The 15,976-nt window shown below is 67.1% G+C and overlaps 2 protein-coding genes across 14 annotated transcripts in view; one reads left to right on the top strand and one right to left on the bottom strand.

The window, feature by feature from the left end:
• The first annotated feature begins 178 nt into the window (after nucleotides 1-178).
• CASKIN2 (CASK interacting protein 2) lies at nucleotides 179-13,273 on the top strand. 4 transcript variants are annotated; one of them, XM_058284724.2, is made up of 21 exons: nucleotides 192-303; nucleotides 825-965; nucleotides 1,359-1,852; nucleotides 5,582-5,633; nucleotides 6,137-6,234; nucleotides 6,585-6,730; nucleotides 6,819-6,914; nucleotides 6,996-7,126; nucleotides 7,292-7,400; nucleotides 7,815-7,923; nucleotides 8,136-8,230; nucleotides 8,658-8,919; nucleotides 9,039-9,160; nucleotides 9,248-9,308; nucleotides 9,425-9,519; nucleotides 9,665-9,775; nucleotides 9,854-9,955; nucleotides 10,053-10,191; nucleotides 10,293-11,753; nucleotides 11,843-12,065; nucleotides 12,393-13,273. In XM_058284724.2, the coding sequence occupies exons 3-21, from the start codon at nucleotides 1,759-1,761 to the stop codon at nucleotides 12,481-12,483; spliced, it is 3,597 nt and encodes a 1,198-aa protein (XP_058140707.1). In that variant the 5' UTR covers nucleotides 192-303; nucleotides 825-965; nucleotides 1,359-1,758; the 3' UTR covers nucleotides 12,484-13,273. The 4 variants fall into 4 exon arrangements, with proteins under 4 accessions (XP_058140704.1, XP_058140707.1, XP_058140708.1 ...); XM_058284721.2 differs by lacking the exon at nucleotides 825-965 and having other exon boundaries at nucleotides 179-303; XM_058284725.2 differs by lacking the exons at nucleotides 192-303; nucleotides 825-965 and adding an exon at nucleotides 1,049-1,173.
• A 181-nt stretch (nucleotides 13,274-13,454) lies between these two features.
• TMEM94 (transmembrane protein 94) overlaps nucleotides 13,455-15,976 on the bottom strand; it is a 39,824-nt gene continuing 37,302 nt past the window's right edge. For all 10 annotated transcript variants that reach the window (XM_058284714.1, XM_058284720.1, XM_058284716.1 and 7 more), the window contains 7 exons: nucleotides 15,770-15,855; nucleotides 15,428-15,509; nucleotides 15,118-15,269; nucleotides 14,909-15,003; nucleotides 14,729-14,822; nucleotides 14,387-14,557; nucleotides 13,455-14,215 (listed from right to left, as the gene is read on the bottom strand). In XM_058284714.1, the coding sequence (XP_058140697.1) occupies nucleotides 14,143-14,215; nucleotides 14,387-14,557; nucleotides 14,729-14,822; nucleotides 14,909-15,003; nucleotides 15,118-15,269; nucleotides 15,428-15,509; nucleotides 15,770-15,855 (753 nt within the window). In that variant the 3' untranslated portion in view covers nucleotides 13,455-14,142. The remainder of the gene's footprint in view (nucleotides 14,216-14,386; nucleotides 14,558-14,728; nucleotides 14,823-14,908; nucleotides 15,004-15,117; nucleotides 15,270-15,427; nucleotides 15,510-15,769; nucleotides 15,856-15,976) is intronic.

The following is a 15,976-nucleotide window of genomic DNA, read 5'->3' as shown; positions in this document are numbered from 1 at the left end:
TGCGCGCATGCGCGCATCCTGCCAGCGCCCGCGGTGGGGCCCGGCGCTCGGGGGGCGGGGCCGGGCGCTCGGGGGGCGGGGCCGCCGGCGTTGACTGACAGCCCGACTGCGCGGCCCGGACGGTCCCTCCGCTCCCGATCCGGCGGGAGGGGGGAGGGGCGGGATTTCCTGCGGGAGGCGCCGGGCCGGCCTTGGGAAAGGAGGAGAAGGCGGAGGAAGGGGCCCGGGGGGCCGGGGGAGCTGTGGTCCCGAGTGCCAGGGGCCGAGCGGGGCCGGCCGGACCGGACAGGGCGGCCGGGAGAGGTGAGGCTGCGGGGCCCGGGCCGGGGTCAGCGCCCTTGGGGGCGGGCGCGAACTAACTTTTCTGGCGGCCTCGGCGGGCGCCTCCATCTCTCGGCGCCTTCCGTCCCCTTCGCGCCCCTTCTTTCCGTCCTCCCCCATCAATCGCTCCGGCGCTTGGCCCTCCCGGGCTCTCCCGCCGCTTTGTTCCCCCGGCCGGCCTGGGCTGGGCCGGGCTGGGAGGTCGCGCGGCGCAGGAGGGGCATTCCGGGGCGCAGGCGAGGAGGGCCAGTGCCCTCTGGGTTGGGCTTGGGACGTTTTGGGGGTGAGGGGTCCCCAGCCAGGGCCCCAGGCCTGCGGGGGTCGCCTGCCACCGGACTGGGACAGCAGATTCGCCACCACCCAGAAACTGACTTCCCTTTCCGCCGTGAAGTCGGGGGTCCCGGCCTGGGGTTCGGGATTGCAGGACCAAGGGAACCCATTTTCCAGTAGTGCCCAGCTCTTGTTTCTCTTCTCCGCCCTGCTGTTCCTCCATCCCGCACAAGGGGCGAGGACAGGTCAGCAACAGGTGCTGTAAAGCCTCCCTGGCCAGTGGACAGACTCCCACCGAAATGGGGGTGATGGCCTCCCCACCCCACCCCCTCAATCGTAGAGAGCCCTGGGGCTAGGGCATGCAAGCGTGTAAGGTAAAGCTTGAGTTGGGAGGAGTGGGGGCAGCGCCTTCCTTCCACGGGGAGTGACCCCTGCGGGCCTGTGCCTTCCCGCCCAGGCCCCACCTCCTGGCCAGCCAGTTGTCCGTGGGCGACGGAGCCTCGGGCAGTGGAGAACAGGCTGCTGGCCCGGCCTGCCCCAGTGTGTCGGTGTTTGGTGCTGCCAGGGCCTCTCCTGCCCCAGGTTGAGTGGCTGCCAGGTGCCTGGGGCACGGGTGACTCAGCCTCCCCCTCCCAAAACGCCACCTCCCCCCTCCGTATATTCCTCTTGGGGCGGCTCCCTCCCGCTTTGAGGGGCTCAGCCGGGGCGGTGTGGGGGCTTCCTGGTGGCCTGCCCTGGTCTGAGCCCTGCTTCTGGGACCCTTGCAGGCTGTGGCCCAGCCTTCGGTGGAGACCCCCCGAGACCTGTCCACGGCTGCTGCCCGAGGCCAGAGGGAATGCTGGGTGCTCTCCGGGTGGGCACTGGTGCTCCCGAGCCAAGTGGCGAAGATTGGCGCACCCAGTCCCGGCCCATCCCGGGGCCGTCGGAAGCTGCAAGCTGATATCCGTCCAGATTTCCACGCAGCCTCCACCCCCTCAGAGCTCAGCTTTCCGGCCTGTGGTGGCAGCTCACGGAGCACCAGCGGGCACCTGACAAGGAGCTCACTGCCTGTGCGCGGACGGACGTGCTCCCCCAGGATCCCGGGCCTCCGGGCGGCTGAGGCATGACGCCCTGACGCCTTGCCTGGGACCAGTCTCCCTGCCTTGGCCCTGGACTCCAGGGGCCAGGATGGGTCGTGAACAGGACCTGATCCTCGCCGTCAAGAATGGGGATGTGACCGGTGTGCAGAAACTGGTGGCTAAGGTCAAGGCTGCAAAGACCAGTGAGTACCCGGTAGAGTGGTGGCCATCCAGCTGAGCCCTGCCCCTGAGTGCTTGGGCCACAGAGAGAGGCTTGGGGGTCACTGTGACCTGGAATGGAAGGACTGTCTTATTCTGGGGAAGAAGTACCTCTGTGTAGGAGAGCCAGAGAGAAAGTTAAGCCCTTTTGCTGTGTGTCGCTTGACAAATTGCTGGGCCTCTCTGGGCCTCAGTTACCCCACCTATCAAGTGAGAGGGTTGAAACACAGTCATCCGAATTTTTATTGAGTGCCTATTAGGTGCCAGGCTCTGTTCTAAGCACCGGGCCACAGCAGGGAACAAAACAGCTAAAAAGTTGTACCCTCTTGGGGTTGCTTTCTGGCGGGCGGTTTCCCAGGTGTGTTCTTTGGGCTTGGTGTTCCTGGCAGTGGGTTGGGAGAGACTGAATAGATGGAGCTCTGCCGCCTCCGTGTGCTTCGCTTCAACCGGAGTTCATCGGCCTTTCTGTCTTACTTAATGGGAAACCTGTAAAATCTTAAAAGTTCCTTCAGCTGCTCAAAAAAATGTTTAACGCCCTCTAACCAAGCGCTCCCTAAAGCCGCTCTCCGCCTGATGTATCCTCCGCAGCCCTGGGGCTCTCAGCCTGACAGGGCTGCGGGGGCCGGGGGCCATGGCCCCGCCTGTGCACCCTCCCCTGGGTGAGACCCCAGGGAGAGCAGACAGACGTTGGCTGCAGGTCAGGCTTGCGGAGGGCCCGGCAGCCTGAGTCCTGGCCCGGGAGGAGCAGGAGGTGGTTCCTGCCTTCCTGCCTCCAGACCCGGGCTGGGGGAGGCCCTCGGGGGGCAGGGTCTCCGGGGCTGGGGTTCTAGCCCCAAGGCACACCAGCACCCGGGGATAGGAAGGAGTCCCCCAGGCTCCCTGAAAGCAGGTTATCCCTCGCCTCCCCACACCTGGGGGCTGGGGGCTCCTGGAAGGAAGGAGCTCCTGGGGAATCGCACAGACACGTGCATGCGCCCACTTGCACGCCAGGACAGGGAGGGGGTGCTCTCTGTCCCTGGGGAAGTGGGGAGAGGGTGTGCAGGAGGGGAGGTCCTGAGAGGGCCTTGGAGGCCAGGAGCGGGAGCCACGCCCCCTCCTGCTCCCCTCCGTGTGTTTTTTGGCGACGTGCCCAGTCGGGTCTTGGTTGAGCTGCTGCTGGCCTCCAAGTGAGGCCCTGAGGAGGGCAGGCGGTGGGGTCCCAGGGCTGGGGGCAGGATCTCCGCGGGGCTCCTGGGCTCTGAGAGGGTCCCCTGTGCCCAGAGGGAAATGGGGCGGGGCAAGTGCCTTCCCAGGGCCGCAGAGGGGAGGATTCCCCCCTCCTGGCACTGGAAGGCAGGGCCCTGGGGATGACTCCTGCGGCCCGGGCACCGTACCCCTCCCCCCAGTCCTCCAAGAAGCCAGGGAACCTGGTGACAACAGTGACTCTCAAGGTGACGTTGCAAACATTGCAGTTTGCGACATACTCAAGTCCCTTCAACATCCAGAGAGGGTCAGACAGCTGTCCAAGGTCGCTGGGCCACCGTGCAGTGGGTGGGAGCCAGGCCCGTGCCCTCTGCCCTGCGCTCTGACGCTCGCGGCCTGTCAGCCACCCAGGTCTGCTGCAGGAAAGCCCTGGGCTCACCCTCCGGGGAGAAACTTTAGGGAGGGCCTGGGACTCTGCAGTTTAGAAAGTTCTGCAGGTGATTCTAAAGCAGCTTTCAGAATTGGGGCTGGGAACTCCGGCAGCCTTTACGCAGAGGGGCCAGGAAGCTGCCGGAAGACAAGTGTCTCCCCCTGGAGGGCGGCTGAGGCTTTCCCACGCTCCCCAAGAGAGCAGAAGAGGTGCTCTTGGCCTCCATTTGCTGTCTGGCTGCTGGGGGCCAGCATGCCCTGTCCCCACCCCGGGGCATCCTCAGGGAGCAGGTGGCGGGGGTGGGTGCACTTGCCTTGCCCCTCTCCCCGGCCCTCCCCCACTGCCCTTCTGCGCTGTCTCTTCCGACTGGAGGAAACGGAGTGGGCTGAGGTGGCCGGCTGAGCTCACATCCTCCGCCCGGGCCTAAATCAGGAGTGACCCTTCCACCCCCAGGACCCGGTGGCCAAGGAAGAAGGCTGTGTACAGAGGGGGTGCCAGGAGCCCCTCCATCCTCCTGCCTGGGCCCCCGGTCCAGTCATTCGGAGTCTCTCCCTCACCACCCTTCCGGGCATTGTTCTAGAAAGACTGGAGCCACCCAGTTCCTGTCCCTCCTGTCATGTTGTCCTTCCCCTCTTTGGAGGGGCTGCCTCCTGCCACTGTGCTGGCCCATCCTAGGGCTGGCGGAGGGGTGGGTGGCGTGAGGGACTCTCTGTGTTTCTTCCTTGCTGATGTCATCTCCACTGAGGCTCAGAGAGGTGCGGCGGCTGCCCTAGGTCACACAGCCAGTGGGAGGCAGAGCAAGCCGTGGGCTTCCTGCTCTGCACCCTCCATTCTCTCCCCTGCCCCAGTGGCTCAGTGTGTCCAAGACCCTCCACCGGGGCCAGAGGGAGACCAGGAGGCCTGTGCTGCTCCCCTGCAGCTCGCACCCGTCGGCTCTCCTGTCCCTCTGGCTCTGTTCACCTTTTTGGCAGCTCAGCCCTAAAAGTAGCTGCCCCCTCCCTCCCCTCCTCATGCTCCCCACCTCCCTCCCCGCCCTGTGCTCCCCACCGCGGGTTGGTCCCGCCTCACTGGAATGAGGCCTTGTCTTGCCCGGGCTGCTGGGGTATTCAGGGGCCCACCAGGGCCCGGGGGCAGGCCTGGACCGGCGTGCTTGGCCCCCTGCCCGGCCCGGGTCGAGCCAGGCCTCCTCCTTCCCGGCAGGGGTGGGCTCTAAGCAGGAGACAGGGGCTGCCGGTGGCAGGCCTCCCCAGCGCTCAGTGGCGACTGCCGCCACCCCTGCCCTGGCTCCAGGATGGAGCCCACCTGCCAGCATCCTGTCCCTGGTGAGGGGGGCACGAGCCTCTCTGCCAGGAGCCTGCGGCTGCAGGGCCGGTGGTGACTCCCAGGGCACCTAAGCAACCGGGGGACCCAGGAGGACCTGGGGGCGTGGGGAGGGAGCTCGGCACCTTGGCAGTGATGGCTAACGCGGGAGGAAGGGGTGCTGAATGTCACGGCTCCTGCCCGCACGCTGACAAGAGCCAGGTGCTGGGCCAGCGGTGGCAGCGCATTTCCCAGGGAGGAGCCCGAGAGGCTGTCACTTGCCCGAGACCTCGGGGCTTATGCGTGGCAGAGCAGGGGCCTGCGGGTCTGTGTGGCGCCACCCTCACCTCTGCCCTGCGCTCAGGGAGATCCTGGCCTTGGCGTCTGCCCTTCTGCTCTGGGACGCCCGGTGTCCCACTGTCCTTTCTGGCCCAGCACCCCCCACCCAGTGGGACCACGTGACGCCCTGCCTGGCCCATCCTCGCAGGCAGGAATGCCAACCATGTGTCCCGTGGGCCTGGCGGGCGAGGGCCAGCCTGCCCGCCACCCCCTGCCCCTTTGGCTCTATAAATGAGCTAGGCCGGGCCGGGGGGCCGGCGGCAGCAGCTCCCCGTGCTCTGTGCCCGCTGGCTGGCAGGGGGTTGGCTGGCCAGGGTGGGGCGCCATCGGGCCAGGACGGGGAAGGGCCATGGGACAGCTGCTGGCCTGCACCCCGAGAGGTCAGTGGGCTTTGGGAGGTGGGGGGTGAGGGCAGGTGGGACCACGTGATCGGTGCGCTGACGCCCCCTGCCCTGACCCCCAGAGCTCCTGGGCTCCACGAAGAGGCTCAACGTCAACTACCAAGACGCTGATGGGTGAGTGAGAGCCGCCGCAGGCGGGAACAGAGGCCCTGGGGCCCAGAGCCCCTTCCCTGCTCAGACTTGGACCTCGACGTGTGTTTGCTGAGCCCTGGCCCAGCCCCGGGGTGGGTCCCGGGGGTCCTACCTGTGGAGTCAGCCCCGAGCCAGGGGAGGGGCCCCGGGGCCTCTCCAAGGGGCCTCCTTGGGTCAGATTCCTGCTGGGCCCCCTTTTCTCCCCAGAGGGTAGGAGCCCTCGGACTCCTGCTCCCACGGCCCCCTCCTTTGGGCCAGCTGGGGGGGAGGCCAGACAAACAGGCCTCTCAGCCGAGACACTGAGCTCTTTCATGCCGCGGCCCGCGGCGCTGCGCTCCCACGGCAGGGCTGGCGCTGGGCGGGGTGGGGGGTTGCCAGGCCGCAGGGGGCAGCCCGGCCCTGCCAGCCCCCCGGGGTGGGCTTGGGGTGTGCAAGACCAGGATTTAGGGCTGGGGGACTGCTCACGGACGCCCCCTCACCCCCAGCTTCTCCGCCCTGCACCACGCGGCCTTGGGGGGCAGCCTGGAGCTCATCGCCTTGCTGCTGGAGGCTCAGGCCACCGTGGACATCAAGGACACCAACGGTGAGACCCTACAGCAGGTCCCTGTCAGAGCTCGCTCCCGTCACGTGACAGCAGGGCTAAGACGTTTGCGTTACTTCTCCGGGCTTGGAAATGGCATTTGCCTACATCGTCTTCCCACCCTCTGGGGTAGTGGGTGGTGGGTGATTCAGCTGAGGCTCGAAGAAGCAACGTCACCCTCAAAGGGTCCCCAGATCATCTGTGGGGGGCAGAGCGGGATTCTAGCCTCAGCCCCACGCAGCCGACCTCGCCCCAACCACGCTGGCTGAGGCTGGCATGCCCCTGCTCGGTCCCTTTCCCAGCTGGGGGGGGGCCCTCCAGGCTCATCTCAGTGCCCCCCACCCTGCCCGCAGGCATGCGCCCGCTGCACTACGCAGCCTGGCAGGGCCGGCTGGAGCCCGTGCGGCTGCTGCTGCGGGCCTCTGCGGCCGTCAACGCCGCCTCGCTGGACGGGCAGATCCCACTGCACCTGGCTGCGCAGTATGGGCACTACGAAGTGGTACGTGCACCTCCCTGGCCGCGGCAGGGGCGGGGTGGGCGTGGGGGCCTGGGCCAGGCCGGGCCCCTCACTCGCTCCCCCACCCCAGTCAGAAATGCTCCTGCAGCACCAGTCCAACCCGTGCCTGGTCAACAAGGCCAAGAAGACACCCCTGGATCTGGCCTGTGAATTCGGGCGGCTCAAGGTGAGACGTGCAGCCCTCGGGAGCTGGCTCCCGGGCTCCGTGGTGCCCGGGGGAGGCTCTCACTGGGCGCTGGTTGTGCAGGTGGCCCAGCTGCTCCTGAACAGCCACTTATGTGTGGCACTGCTGGAGGGCGAGGCCAAGGACCCGTGCGACCCCAACTACACTACGCCCCTGCACCTGGCCGCCAAGAATGGCCACAGAGAGGTCATCAGGTACTGGCCGGCGGCCCCTCCCCACCTGCCCCCCCCCACAGGGCCCTCGCTGCCCCCTCCATGCCCTCCGTGCTGCCTTCTTCCATCCTGGCTTGCAATCAGTCTTCCAACCCCAACAGCGGCTACCCGTCCCCTGCCCCCCGTGACTCAGTTTCCCCACCGTAGGCAGCTCCTGAGGGCTGGGATCGAGATCAACCGCCAGACCAAGACGGGCACGGCGCTGCACGAGGCGGCGCTGTACGGCAAGACCGAGGTGGTGCGGCTGCTCCTGGAGGTGGGTGTGGACCCCGCCGAGACACGGCCTCCTGGCCCCTCGGCACACGTGCTCGAACCCCCGCCAGGCACCCACGCCGGCTGGCATCTCGGGAGGCACCTGGCGCAGGGCGGAAGAGAGGGCTCCGCCCCTCACCTGGGGTTTGGTGGCAGCAGGCAGGGGCCTGACTCCCCTTCGAGCAGCGCCAAGGCCGCGTGGCCAAGGGTGTGGGCTCAGGAGCAGACTGCCTTGGCCCGCCCCGCAGTTCGGCCTCTGGTTGGCCGAGTGACCTTGAGCTAGCCCCGACCTCTCCTCTGAGCTTCAGTCTCCTCGGCCGTAAATGGTAGTGTTCCTCCTGGTGGGGTGGTTGTGAGAATCAGGGGAGAAGTGGCGGGCGGGGCACTTGCCCGCACTCACGCTTCGCTGTGCGCCCAGGGCGGGGTGGACGTGAACATCCGCAACACATACAACCAGACAGCGCTGGACATCGTCAACCAGTTCACCACCTCCCAGGCCAGCCGTGAGATCAAGCAGCTCCTGCGGGGTGAGCGCGGGGAGTGGGCCTGCGGTCGGAGCCGCCCCTGCAGTCCCAGGAAGTGGAAGGGGCTGGGGGTCCGGGGGTCAGTGTCACAGGCCTGGGTGCAGGGGCTTCAGGAAAGACAGCCAAGGACCCGGGAGAGAAGGCGTGAAGGGGGACAGACAGGGTGGGATGCCCTGGGGACCCGCCAATGATGCCTGCCCGCCCCCTCTCCTTAGAGGCCTCTGGAATCTTGAAGGTCCGAGCACTCAAGGACTTCTGGAACCTCCACGACCCCACAGCCCTCAATGTCCGAGCAGGGGACATCATCACGGTGAGGGCCTCACAGGCTCCTGTGCAAATCCTAATGTCTGCGGTGACTTGCTGGGGCACCTACTGCGTGTCAGGCACTGTGCCAGGGTCCCCAGAAGCGTCATCTCATTTAATTTTCCCCGTTGCGGATGAGGTGGGCGCAAGTGTCGCTTCCCACTTTCGAGATGGCAGGGTTGAGCCTTCGAGAAAGTAAAGGCCCCCGTACAAGCTCACACGGCCGGCAGGCAGTGGGTTTTGCACACAAGCTGTCTGCCCCCGCGGAGGCACGTGCAGCCCGGAGACCCTTTGACGCTGGAGGCTGGGCCCGGTGATGGGCAGACTCGGGCGTCCAAGTCCTTGGGGAAAGGGGGCGAGCTGGACCACGGCCACCGGGGCAGCTGCCTGCCCTGTGCTTGCCGTAGTGCGTGAGCTTCCTCCCCCCACCACAGGTCCTGGAGCAGCATCCTGATGGCCGCTGGAAGGGCCACATCCACGAGAGTCAGAGGGGCACGGACCGTGTGGGCTACTTCCCCCCGGGCATCGTTGAGGTGGTCAGCAAGCGGGTGGGCATCCCCGCGCCCCGTCTCCCCTCTGCGCCCACCCCCCTGCGCCCGGGCTTCTCCAGGACACTGCAGCCCTCCGCCGACGACGCCCTGCACCCTCTTGCTTATGGCCAGCTCCCCCGGGGGGGCCTCAGCCCCGACAGCCCAGGTACACACTGCCAGGGGTGGGCAGCCCTGGGCACTGCGAGGGCACCTGGCTCCACGGGCCGCCCGCCAGTGTTGGCAAGGCTGGCCAGGATGCTCAGCGCTCCGCTTGGGCCCCCGCAGCAGGTGACAGGAACAGCGTGGGCAGCGAGGGCAGCGTGGGCAGCATCCGCAGTGCCGGCAGTGGGCAGAGCTCTGAGGGCACCAACGGCCACGGCCCGGGCCTCCTGATTGAGAACGCCCAGGTAGGCAGGCGGGGCGCCGGGGGCGCTGGCAGCCTCACCCCCACCACCAGTCGCCTCATGCCAAGTCGCCTCCCTTCCTGTCCCTAGCCGCTGCCTTCTGCCGAAGAGGGCCAGGTGCCGCCAGGACTGTGCCCCCCGCCCCTGGCAGGTAGGGAGGGCACCTGGGCCCCTCGGTTGGCTAGGGAGGTGCAGGTGGGGGGGTGTCGAGGGCTTGGCAGCCCCTTACCCCCCCACCTCTCTCTCTATTTCCCTCCCTCCTGGAAGACAACCTGAGCCCCCACCCTCTGGCCAGCCACCTCCCTGGGGAGCCGATCTTCACCCAGGATGTGAGACCGGAACAGCTGTTGCTGGAGGGGAAGGTGGGACCTCCGCTGGGGGCGGGACCTCCGCTGCGGGGGTGATGGTATTGGTGTGAGCTAAGTTCCCGCTCCCGGGGCCCGGACCCCTGGGTGCCCTCAGCAGCCTCAGCTCCTGAAATCGCACCCGTCTCCCCCACCCCGCCAGGATGCTCAGGCCATCCACAACTGGCTGAGCGAGTTCCAGCTGGAGAGCTACACGGCCCACTTCCTGCAGGCCGGCTACGATGTGCCCACCATCAGCCGCATGACGCCTGAGGTGGGTCTGCAGCACGGAAGGGGGTGGGGGTGCCGGCTGGCGGGGGCGGGGCCCTGACAGCTCAGCTCTGTGTGGCAGGACCTGACGGCCATCGGGGTGACCAAGCCCGGGCACAGGAAGAAGATCGCCGCGGAGATCGCCCAGCTCAGCATCGCCGAGTGGCTGCCCAGCTACATCCCGGTGAGCGGGGGTCTGCGGCGGTGGACTCGGCCTCTTCCTTCCTGGCCCGGGGTGGAGGCTGGCCGGGGAAACAGCCCTGAGGGTGGCGCTCTTCCAGGCGGACCTGCTGGAGTGGCTGTGCGCGCTGGGGCTGCCGCAGTACCACAAGCATCTGGTGAGCAGCGGCTACGACTCCATGGGGCTGGTGGCCGATCTCACCTGGGAGGAGCTGCAGGAGGTCGGCGTCAACAAGCTCGGTGAGGCCTGGGCCGCGGCCCCGGGGCTGGGCCCCCCTGGGCCCCCGGGGTAGACTCTCCCCAGTGCCCGCTAAGCCAGCCGCCCCCTCTGCCCCTCCCAGGTCATCAGAAGAAGCTCATGCTGGGGGTGAAGCGGCTGGCAGAGCTTCGACGGGGCCTCCTGCAGGGGGACACCCCAGGCGAAGGTGGACGCCCGCTGGCCAGGGGCCCAGAGCTGATGGCCATCGAGGGGCTGGAGAACGGGGACGGTCCAGCCGCAGCCAGCCCACGGCTCCTCACCTTCCAGGGCAGTGAGCTGAGCCCAGAGCTCCAGGCAGCCATGGCAGGGGGCGGCCCCGAGCCGCTGCCCCTGCCTCCGGCCCGCTCCCCCAGCCAGGAGAGCATTGGCGCGCGCTCACGGGGGTCCGGTCACTCCCAGGAACAGCCTGCTGCCCTGCCCAGCGGGGGCGACCCCAACACCCCACAGGAGAGGAACCTGCCGGAGGGCACAGAGAGGCCCCCTAAGCTGTGCGCACCCCTGCCTGGCCAAGGACCCCCCTATGTTTTTATGTACCCCCAGAGCTCACCCTCCAGCCCAGCTGCAGGGCCACCTCCTGGCGCACCCCGGGCCTTCTCCTACTTGGCTGGCCCTCCTGCCGCTCCCCCCGACCCACCTCGGCCCAAGCGCAGGTCCCATAGCCTGAGCCGCCCCGGCCCCGCCGAGGGGGACACGGAGGGGGAGGCCGACGGGCCTGTGGGCAGTGCCTTGGGCAGTTATGCCACCCTGACCCGGAGGCCCGGACGCAGCGCCCTAGCCCGGACTGGCCCCAGCCCAGCTCCGACTCGAGGGGCCCCCCGCAGCCAGTCCTTCGCCCTGCGGGCCCGCCGCAAAGGTCCCCCACCCCCGCCCCCCAAGCGCCTCAGCTCTGTGTCTGGCCCCACCCCGGAGCCGCCGCCCCTGGAGGGAAGCCCGGGGCCCAAGGAGGGGGCTGCAGGGCCCAGAAGGAGAACACTGAGCGAGCCAACTGGTCCCTCGGAGCCCCCCCGCCCGCCGGCCCCAGCAGGCCCTGCCTCAGACACGGAGGAGGAGCCGGGGCCCGAGGGGACACCCCCATCCCGCGGCAGCTCAGGGGAAGGGCTCCCGTTTGCCGAGGAGGGAAACCTGACCATCAAGCAGCGGCCGAAGCCGGCCAGCCCCTCGCCCCGGGAGACACCCTTGCCCCCCGGCCTCGATTTCAACCTCACAGAGTCAGACACTGTTAAGCGGAGGCCCAAATGCCGGGAGAGGGAGCCGCTGCAGACAGCACTCGTGGCCTTTGGGGTGGCCAGTGCCACGCCGAGCCCCTCTGCTGCCCTGCCCTCCCAGGCCCCCAGCGAGGCCCCCTCCTCAGCTTCTCCCAGCGCCCCCCATCCTGACCTTCCAGCTCAAGGAGCTCCTGCCCCTCCTGGTCCCAGCCCCGTAACCGCACACCCTGCACCCCCCTGCCCTGGGCCGGGTCTGGAAAAGTCAGCAGGCAGTCGCCGGAATGGGGAGATGGAGCCCCCGGCTCCCCCCACTGCCCTCCTCAAGGTGCCTGGAGCAGGTAGGAGGCAGAGGGCCTGTGGGGGGCGGGCTGGCGTGCAGGGGTCATGTACAGCCCGCCGGGTCTCAAGCTGGCCTTTGTCTCTGCAGGCACAGCCCCCAAGCCCGTGTCTGTGGCCTGCACGCAGCTGGCGTTCTCTGGCCCAAAGCTGGCTCCCCGGCTGGGCCCGCGCCCAGTGCCACCGCCAAGGCCTGAGAGCACCGGGACTGTGGGCACAGGCCGGGCCCAGCAGAAACTGGAGCAGACCAGCTCCTCCCTGGCCGCTGCGCTGAGGGCTGCAGAGAAGAGCATCAGTGCTGAGGAGCAAACAGGGTAAGGGGTGCAGGGTGCAGGGTGCTGGGCAGGGAGCGAAAGGAGGCAGGGGCTCAAGCAGCTTTGTCCTGGCAGCACAGGAATACAGGCAGGGGCAGGGGCAGGGGCATAGGTTCTCGTCACCCAAGTCTGACCTGTAGGCACTTGCCCAAGTCACTTCTGCCCTCTGTGCCTCAGTGGCCTCACCTGTAAGGAAGGGGCAGTGCCTCTTCCTGTCGTGGGGTGGGGGCTGGGGATGTGAAAACGAAGCTGATGCATGGGGGGCTGGACACCAGGCTGGGTGGCAGCGCCTGCTGCTGGGCCTGACCTCCCCCCCCTTTGCTGCAGCACCCCCGGCCCCTCTGCCAAGCACATTCTGGATGACATCAGCACCATGTTTGACGCTCTGGCTGACCAGCTGGATGCCATGCTGGACTGAGGAGACCGCCCGGGGCCCTCGGCCCTTCCCTTCACCTGCCGCAGCCACTGCCTTTGCCCTGGGATGGAAGAGGCTCTGGCCAGCAGGGCCCCGTCCTGCCCTGCCAGTGGCTGTCAGCACTGTGGCCCCATGGGGGCAGCCCCCACCATGGGATGGGGAGACACGACGCATCAGACCCTGACCAGCCGTGGAGCCAAGCTGCACCTCGGCATCCCGCCCCCGCAGTGTATAGTCTGACGGGTGGCCCTGCCCCTCACATGGGGCAGGAGGCATGCGAGGCTGTTGGGGGGCCTGCTCTGCCCCCCATGCCTTGGTGTCACGCCTCTTGCCACCCGCTGTGCTTCCCTGGCACTCTCGGGCCAGAGGGCGGCGTGGCCAGGCCCAGCCTCGGCCCTGTGGTCTAGCCGGGTCTTGCCCTGCCCTGCGCCCCCAGAGTGGGTGAACCCAGGGCATGTAAATAAGTGGCAGGGTGCAGTGCCCAGGCCGGCTCCTGCCCCACTCCTCAAGTCCCTGGGTGACAGCGCTGGGGGTGGGGTGGGTAAAAGGCAGTGGGAGTAACAGGTCCTTTAACTCAAAAGTTCAAACTTTTTCAACTGTAAATGTTATTTTTTAAGCAGAGAGAAAGGCATATATTTTCCATGGAGTTTACTCTTATCTGCTAGCAGCCTGGGAGGAAGCACTGGTTTGGGCCTTCCTCCAGGCTGGCAGCCTGGCCCAGCCGGCCCAGCCCCGGCTCTGTAACCATTAACCTCTCCCCCAACTAACGCCAATGAAAGTGTCATTCCACGTGGCAGGGCTGCGTGTGGATCTGTGCGCGGACCTTGCCCGGGGACTGTGCCCGAGCTGGCCCGAGGGCACCACCAAGGGGGGAGGGAAGGCTGGGGCCCGCCCCTCCTCACCTTTGGGGCTCCCTCACTGGGCTGAGCCAGAGGTAGGGCCCCACCCAGCTGCCTCATTCACCAACCACAGGCTTTTCTTAAGCAATTTACAAGTTTTAATACAAACCAGTCTAACGTTCATTCCTAAAAGGCTCGTTTCCAGTAGAAAATATACACCAGTAAAAACATTCTCCCATAGGAGAACTAGTGCAGGGGCCAGGAGACCCCGCCCCATCCCCCAAGACCGTCATCCGGGCCAGCTGAGGGCGGGCACGGGAAGAAAGGTTCCAGGCCGGGCGGGGGCTCTTCTGGTTCCCGTAGTGGGAGGCAGCTCTGCCAGGAGGGGAGGTCTCTGGGGCCGTATCCAGGCCCCTGCCTGGAATAACAAGGTGAGTGGGCTGTGGGGCCTGGCGTGGCGGGGTATCTGGGCCTCCCCCTGCTGCTGCCACCGCCCACTCTTCCTAGGCTGGGCCTGGACCCCAAAGAGGGCACTGGGTTAGGCGGCCCTGAAGGGGCCACACATACCAGGCCATACATTCAAGAGTGCCCTTGGCAAGCCTGAGGGAGATGCAAAGACTGTCCCGAGGGGCCATGGCCTGGGTCCACCACTCTGCCCTGGGCAGCCCTGGGTCAGCAAGACAGCAGGGCCTGACGCTGAGCCTCTGAACCCCAGCGCCTGAGGGCACACCCTGAAAAGGTCATGACTTCAGCTCCCCAGACTCAGGAAAACGGTCTGGCTCAGCCCTGGGGACCGGGGTGATACGGCCACGAGGCCAATGGCTCAGAAGGGAGAGTTCATGCCCAGTTTAGTTTCAAACTGCAGCTTCTGTCGCTTCTGGTAGCGGACACGGACCCTGCGGGGGCAGGAGAGAAAAGGGCAGATTAGCACAGGTCTCAGGCCAGTATGCAGGCAGGGCAGCCGAGGAGGATGGGATGGCCGTGGAGAAGCAGGGGAACCCAACAGGGAGGGGACAATTTGGGGTCCAGGCCTGGGCCCGGAAGGCCGGGCCGTGCTGGCGTCTCACCGAATCTCATGTAGCTTCACGACCTCGTTGGTGACCACCACCAGCACGAGGGAAAGGCAGCCCAGCAGCCACGTCAGCAGAGGTACATCCTCCAGGCCAAAGTGCAGGCGGCCGTCCCTGTGTGTCCACAGCTGCAGGTCCACTGCCGTCTGGACCACCTGGCCCAGCAGCCTGCAGGAGGAGGGCGCGATCCTGCCTGAGCCCCAAGGCTTCCTGCTTCCTACCCCGCTTCTCTCAGAATTGATACTGCCTCCAGGGCTCCATTAAACCCCCAGGCCCAAGAACAGCCCTCACATTGCCACCCCGAGGCCACGCTCCTCCCTCCAGCCCGGGGACACTCACACCACAGGCACGGTCACGGCCCACCAGACATTGGTCAGGGGGCTCTTCCTCCACAGCGGCTTGGTGCGATGCACGTGGGTGACGGAGATGAACACTGCGGGAGACGGGGCCCATGGGGGAGGGAGTCAGCTATCGCCGAGGGGTTGTGTCATGGCCCCCGCCCCCAGGGAGGCCCCTCACCAGTGTGCAGGACGATGAGGGCAGCGGTCAGCTTCTGGGCCAGCAGAAGCCCATTGGCAAAGTCCTCGAACCAGTCTGGAGCCCCGTCAGCAATGCTGCCAAACCAAGGGCAGCTCAGCCTCCCGGGGCCAGAGGGAAGCGGGCGCGGGGGGGGGGCAGGAGGGAGGAGGGAGCCAGGGGCGGGCAGGGGTCCCCGGGGTGGGGCGCACCTGCGCAGCATGATGGAGGAGCAGTTGCTGCTGAGGTTGCGGGTCCCAGAGCTGTCGCAGAAGCTCTGCAGGGTGAAGCCGAAGCAGATGAGGCACGAGCTGATGGTGAGGCTGAATTTGAGCAAGAAGCAGAGCAGGAAGTAGTGCTGGGTCTGCAGAGGAGGGCGCATCACTGGATGAGCCCCCACCCTCTAGGCAGGGAGATTCCTCAGCCCTGCACCACCTCCTGGATGGAATCCCACAGCCCCTCGGGGCCTCTGCACGCGCACCCTCCAGGCAAGGCCCAGGCTCCCGGCTCGGCTCGGCTCACCTTCTTAGGAATGGAGTGCAGGTTCTTCCCTGTAGCCATAGACATGATGGAGCTGTGGGGCGGCTTCCCCAGCAGGGAGGTGCTGGAGAGCAAAGGGGGGGTGAACGGGTGGGGACCGTGGCCCTTGTCCCTCAGACCCTCTCTAAAGGCTTCCCCTGAGGGAGTCTTGGGAGTGAAGTCATGTCTGGCGGGGAGATGGGATAAGAAATGGGGGGTTTTCTCCCGACACCCCCTGTTCCAGAGGAGGTTGGGCTGAGCAGCTCTTCCAGAACCTTGGGCTACCGGGGGCTCCTCAGTGCCATCCGCCCCGCCCTCCTGGGCGCAGGGGCCCTGCAGCCTCACCTGAGCAGGGGGTAGCAGAAGCAGGACAGCCACAGGATGTCGGTGGTGCTCAGAAGTGGTGGCAGCTGGACCAGGCAAGAAAGGAACTAGGACAAGGAAGACCCCGAGGACCAGAATTAGACCCTGGCCAAGGGCAAGACCCTGTGAACCCCAGGGGGGCCTCGCGCTGTCCCCAGACATCCTGGCTGAGCAGGGCTGAGGCCAGAG

The sequence above is a fragment of the Dasypus novemcinctus genome, chromosome 21 (genome assembly GCF_030445035.2).
Source record: "Dasypus novemcinctus isolate mDasNov1 chromosome 21, mDasNov1.1.hap2, whole genome shotgun sequence".
NCBI lineage: Eukaryota > Metazoa > Chordata > Mammalia > Cingulata > Dasypodidae > Dasypus > Dasypus novemcinctus.
Note: the sequence above shows the minus strand (reverse complement) of the source record. Positions and strands in the feature narration are given on the sequence as shown.

Coding starts and splice junctions, on each gene's coding strand:
- CASKIN2 (XM_058284721.2), top strand. CDS start 1,759: ATGGGTCGTGAACAGGACCTGATCCTCGCCGTCAAGAATGGGGATGTG. Junction 6,235..6,584: donor GGACATCAAGGACACCAACG/GTGAGACCCTAC, acceptor CCCTGCCCGCAG/GCATGCGCCCGCTGCACTAC. Junction 9,520..9,664: donor AGCTGTTGCTGGAGGGGAAG/GTGGGACCTCCG, acceptor CCACCCCGCCAG/GATGCTCAGGCCATCCACAA.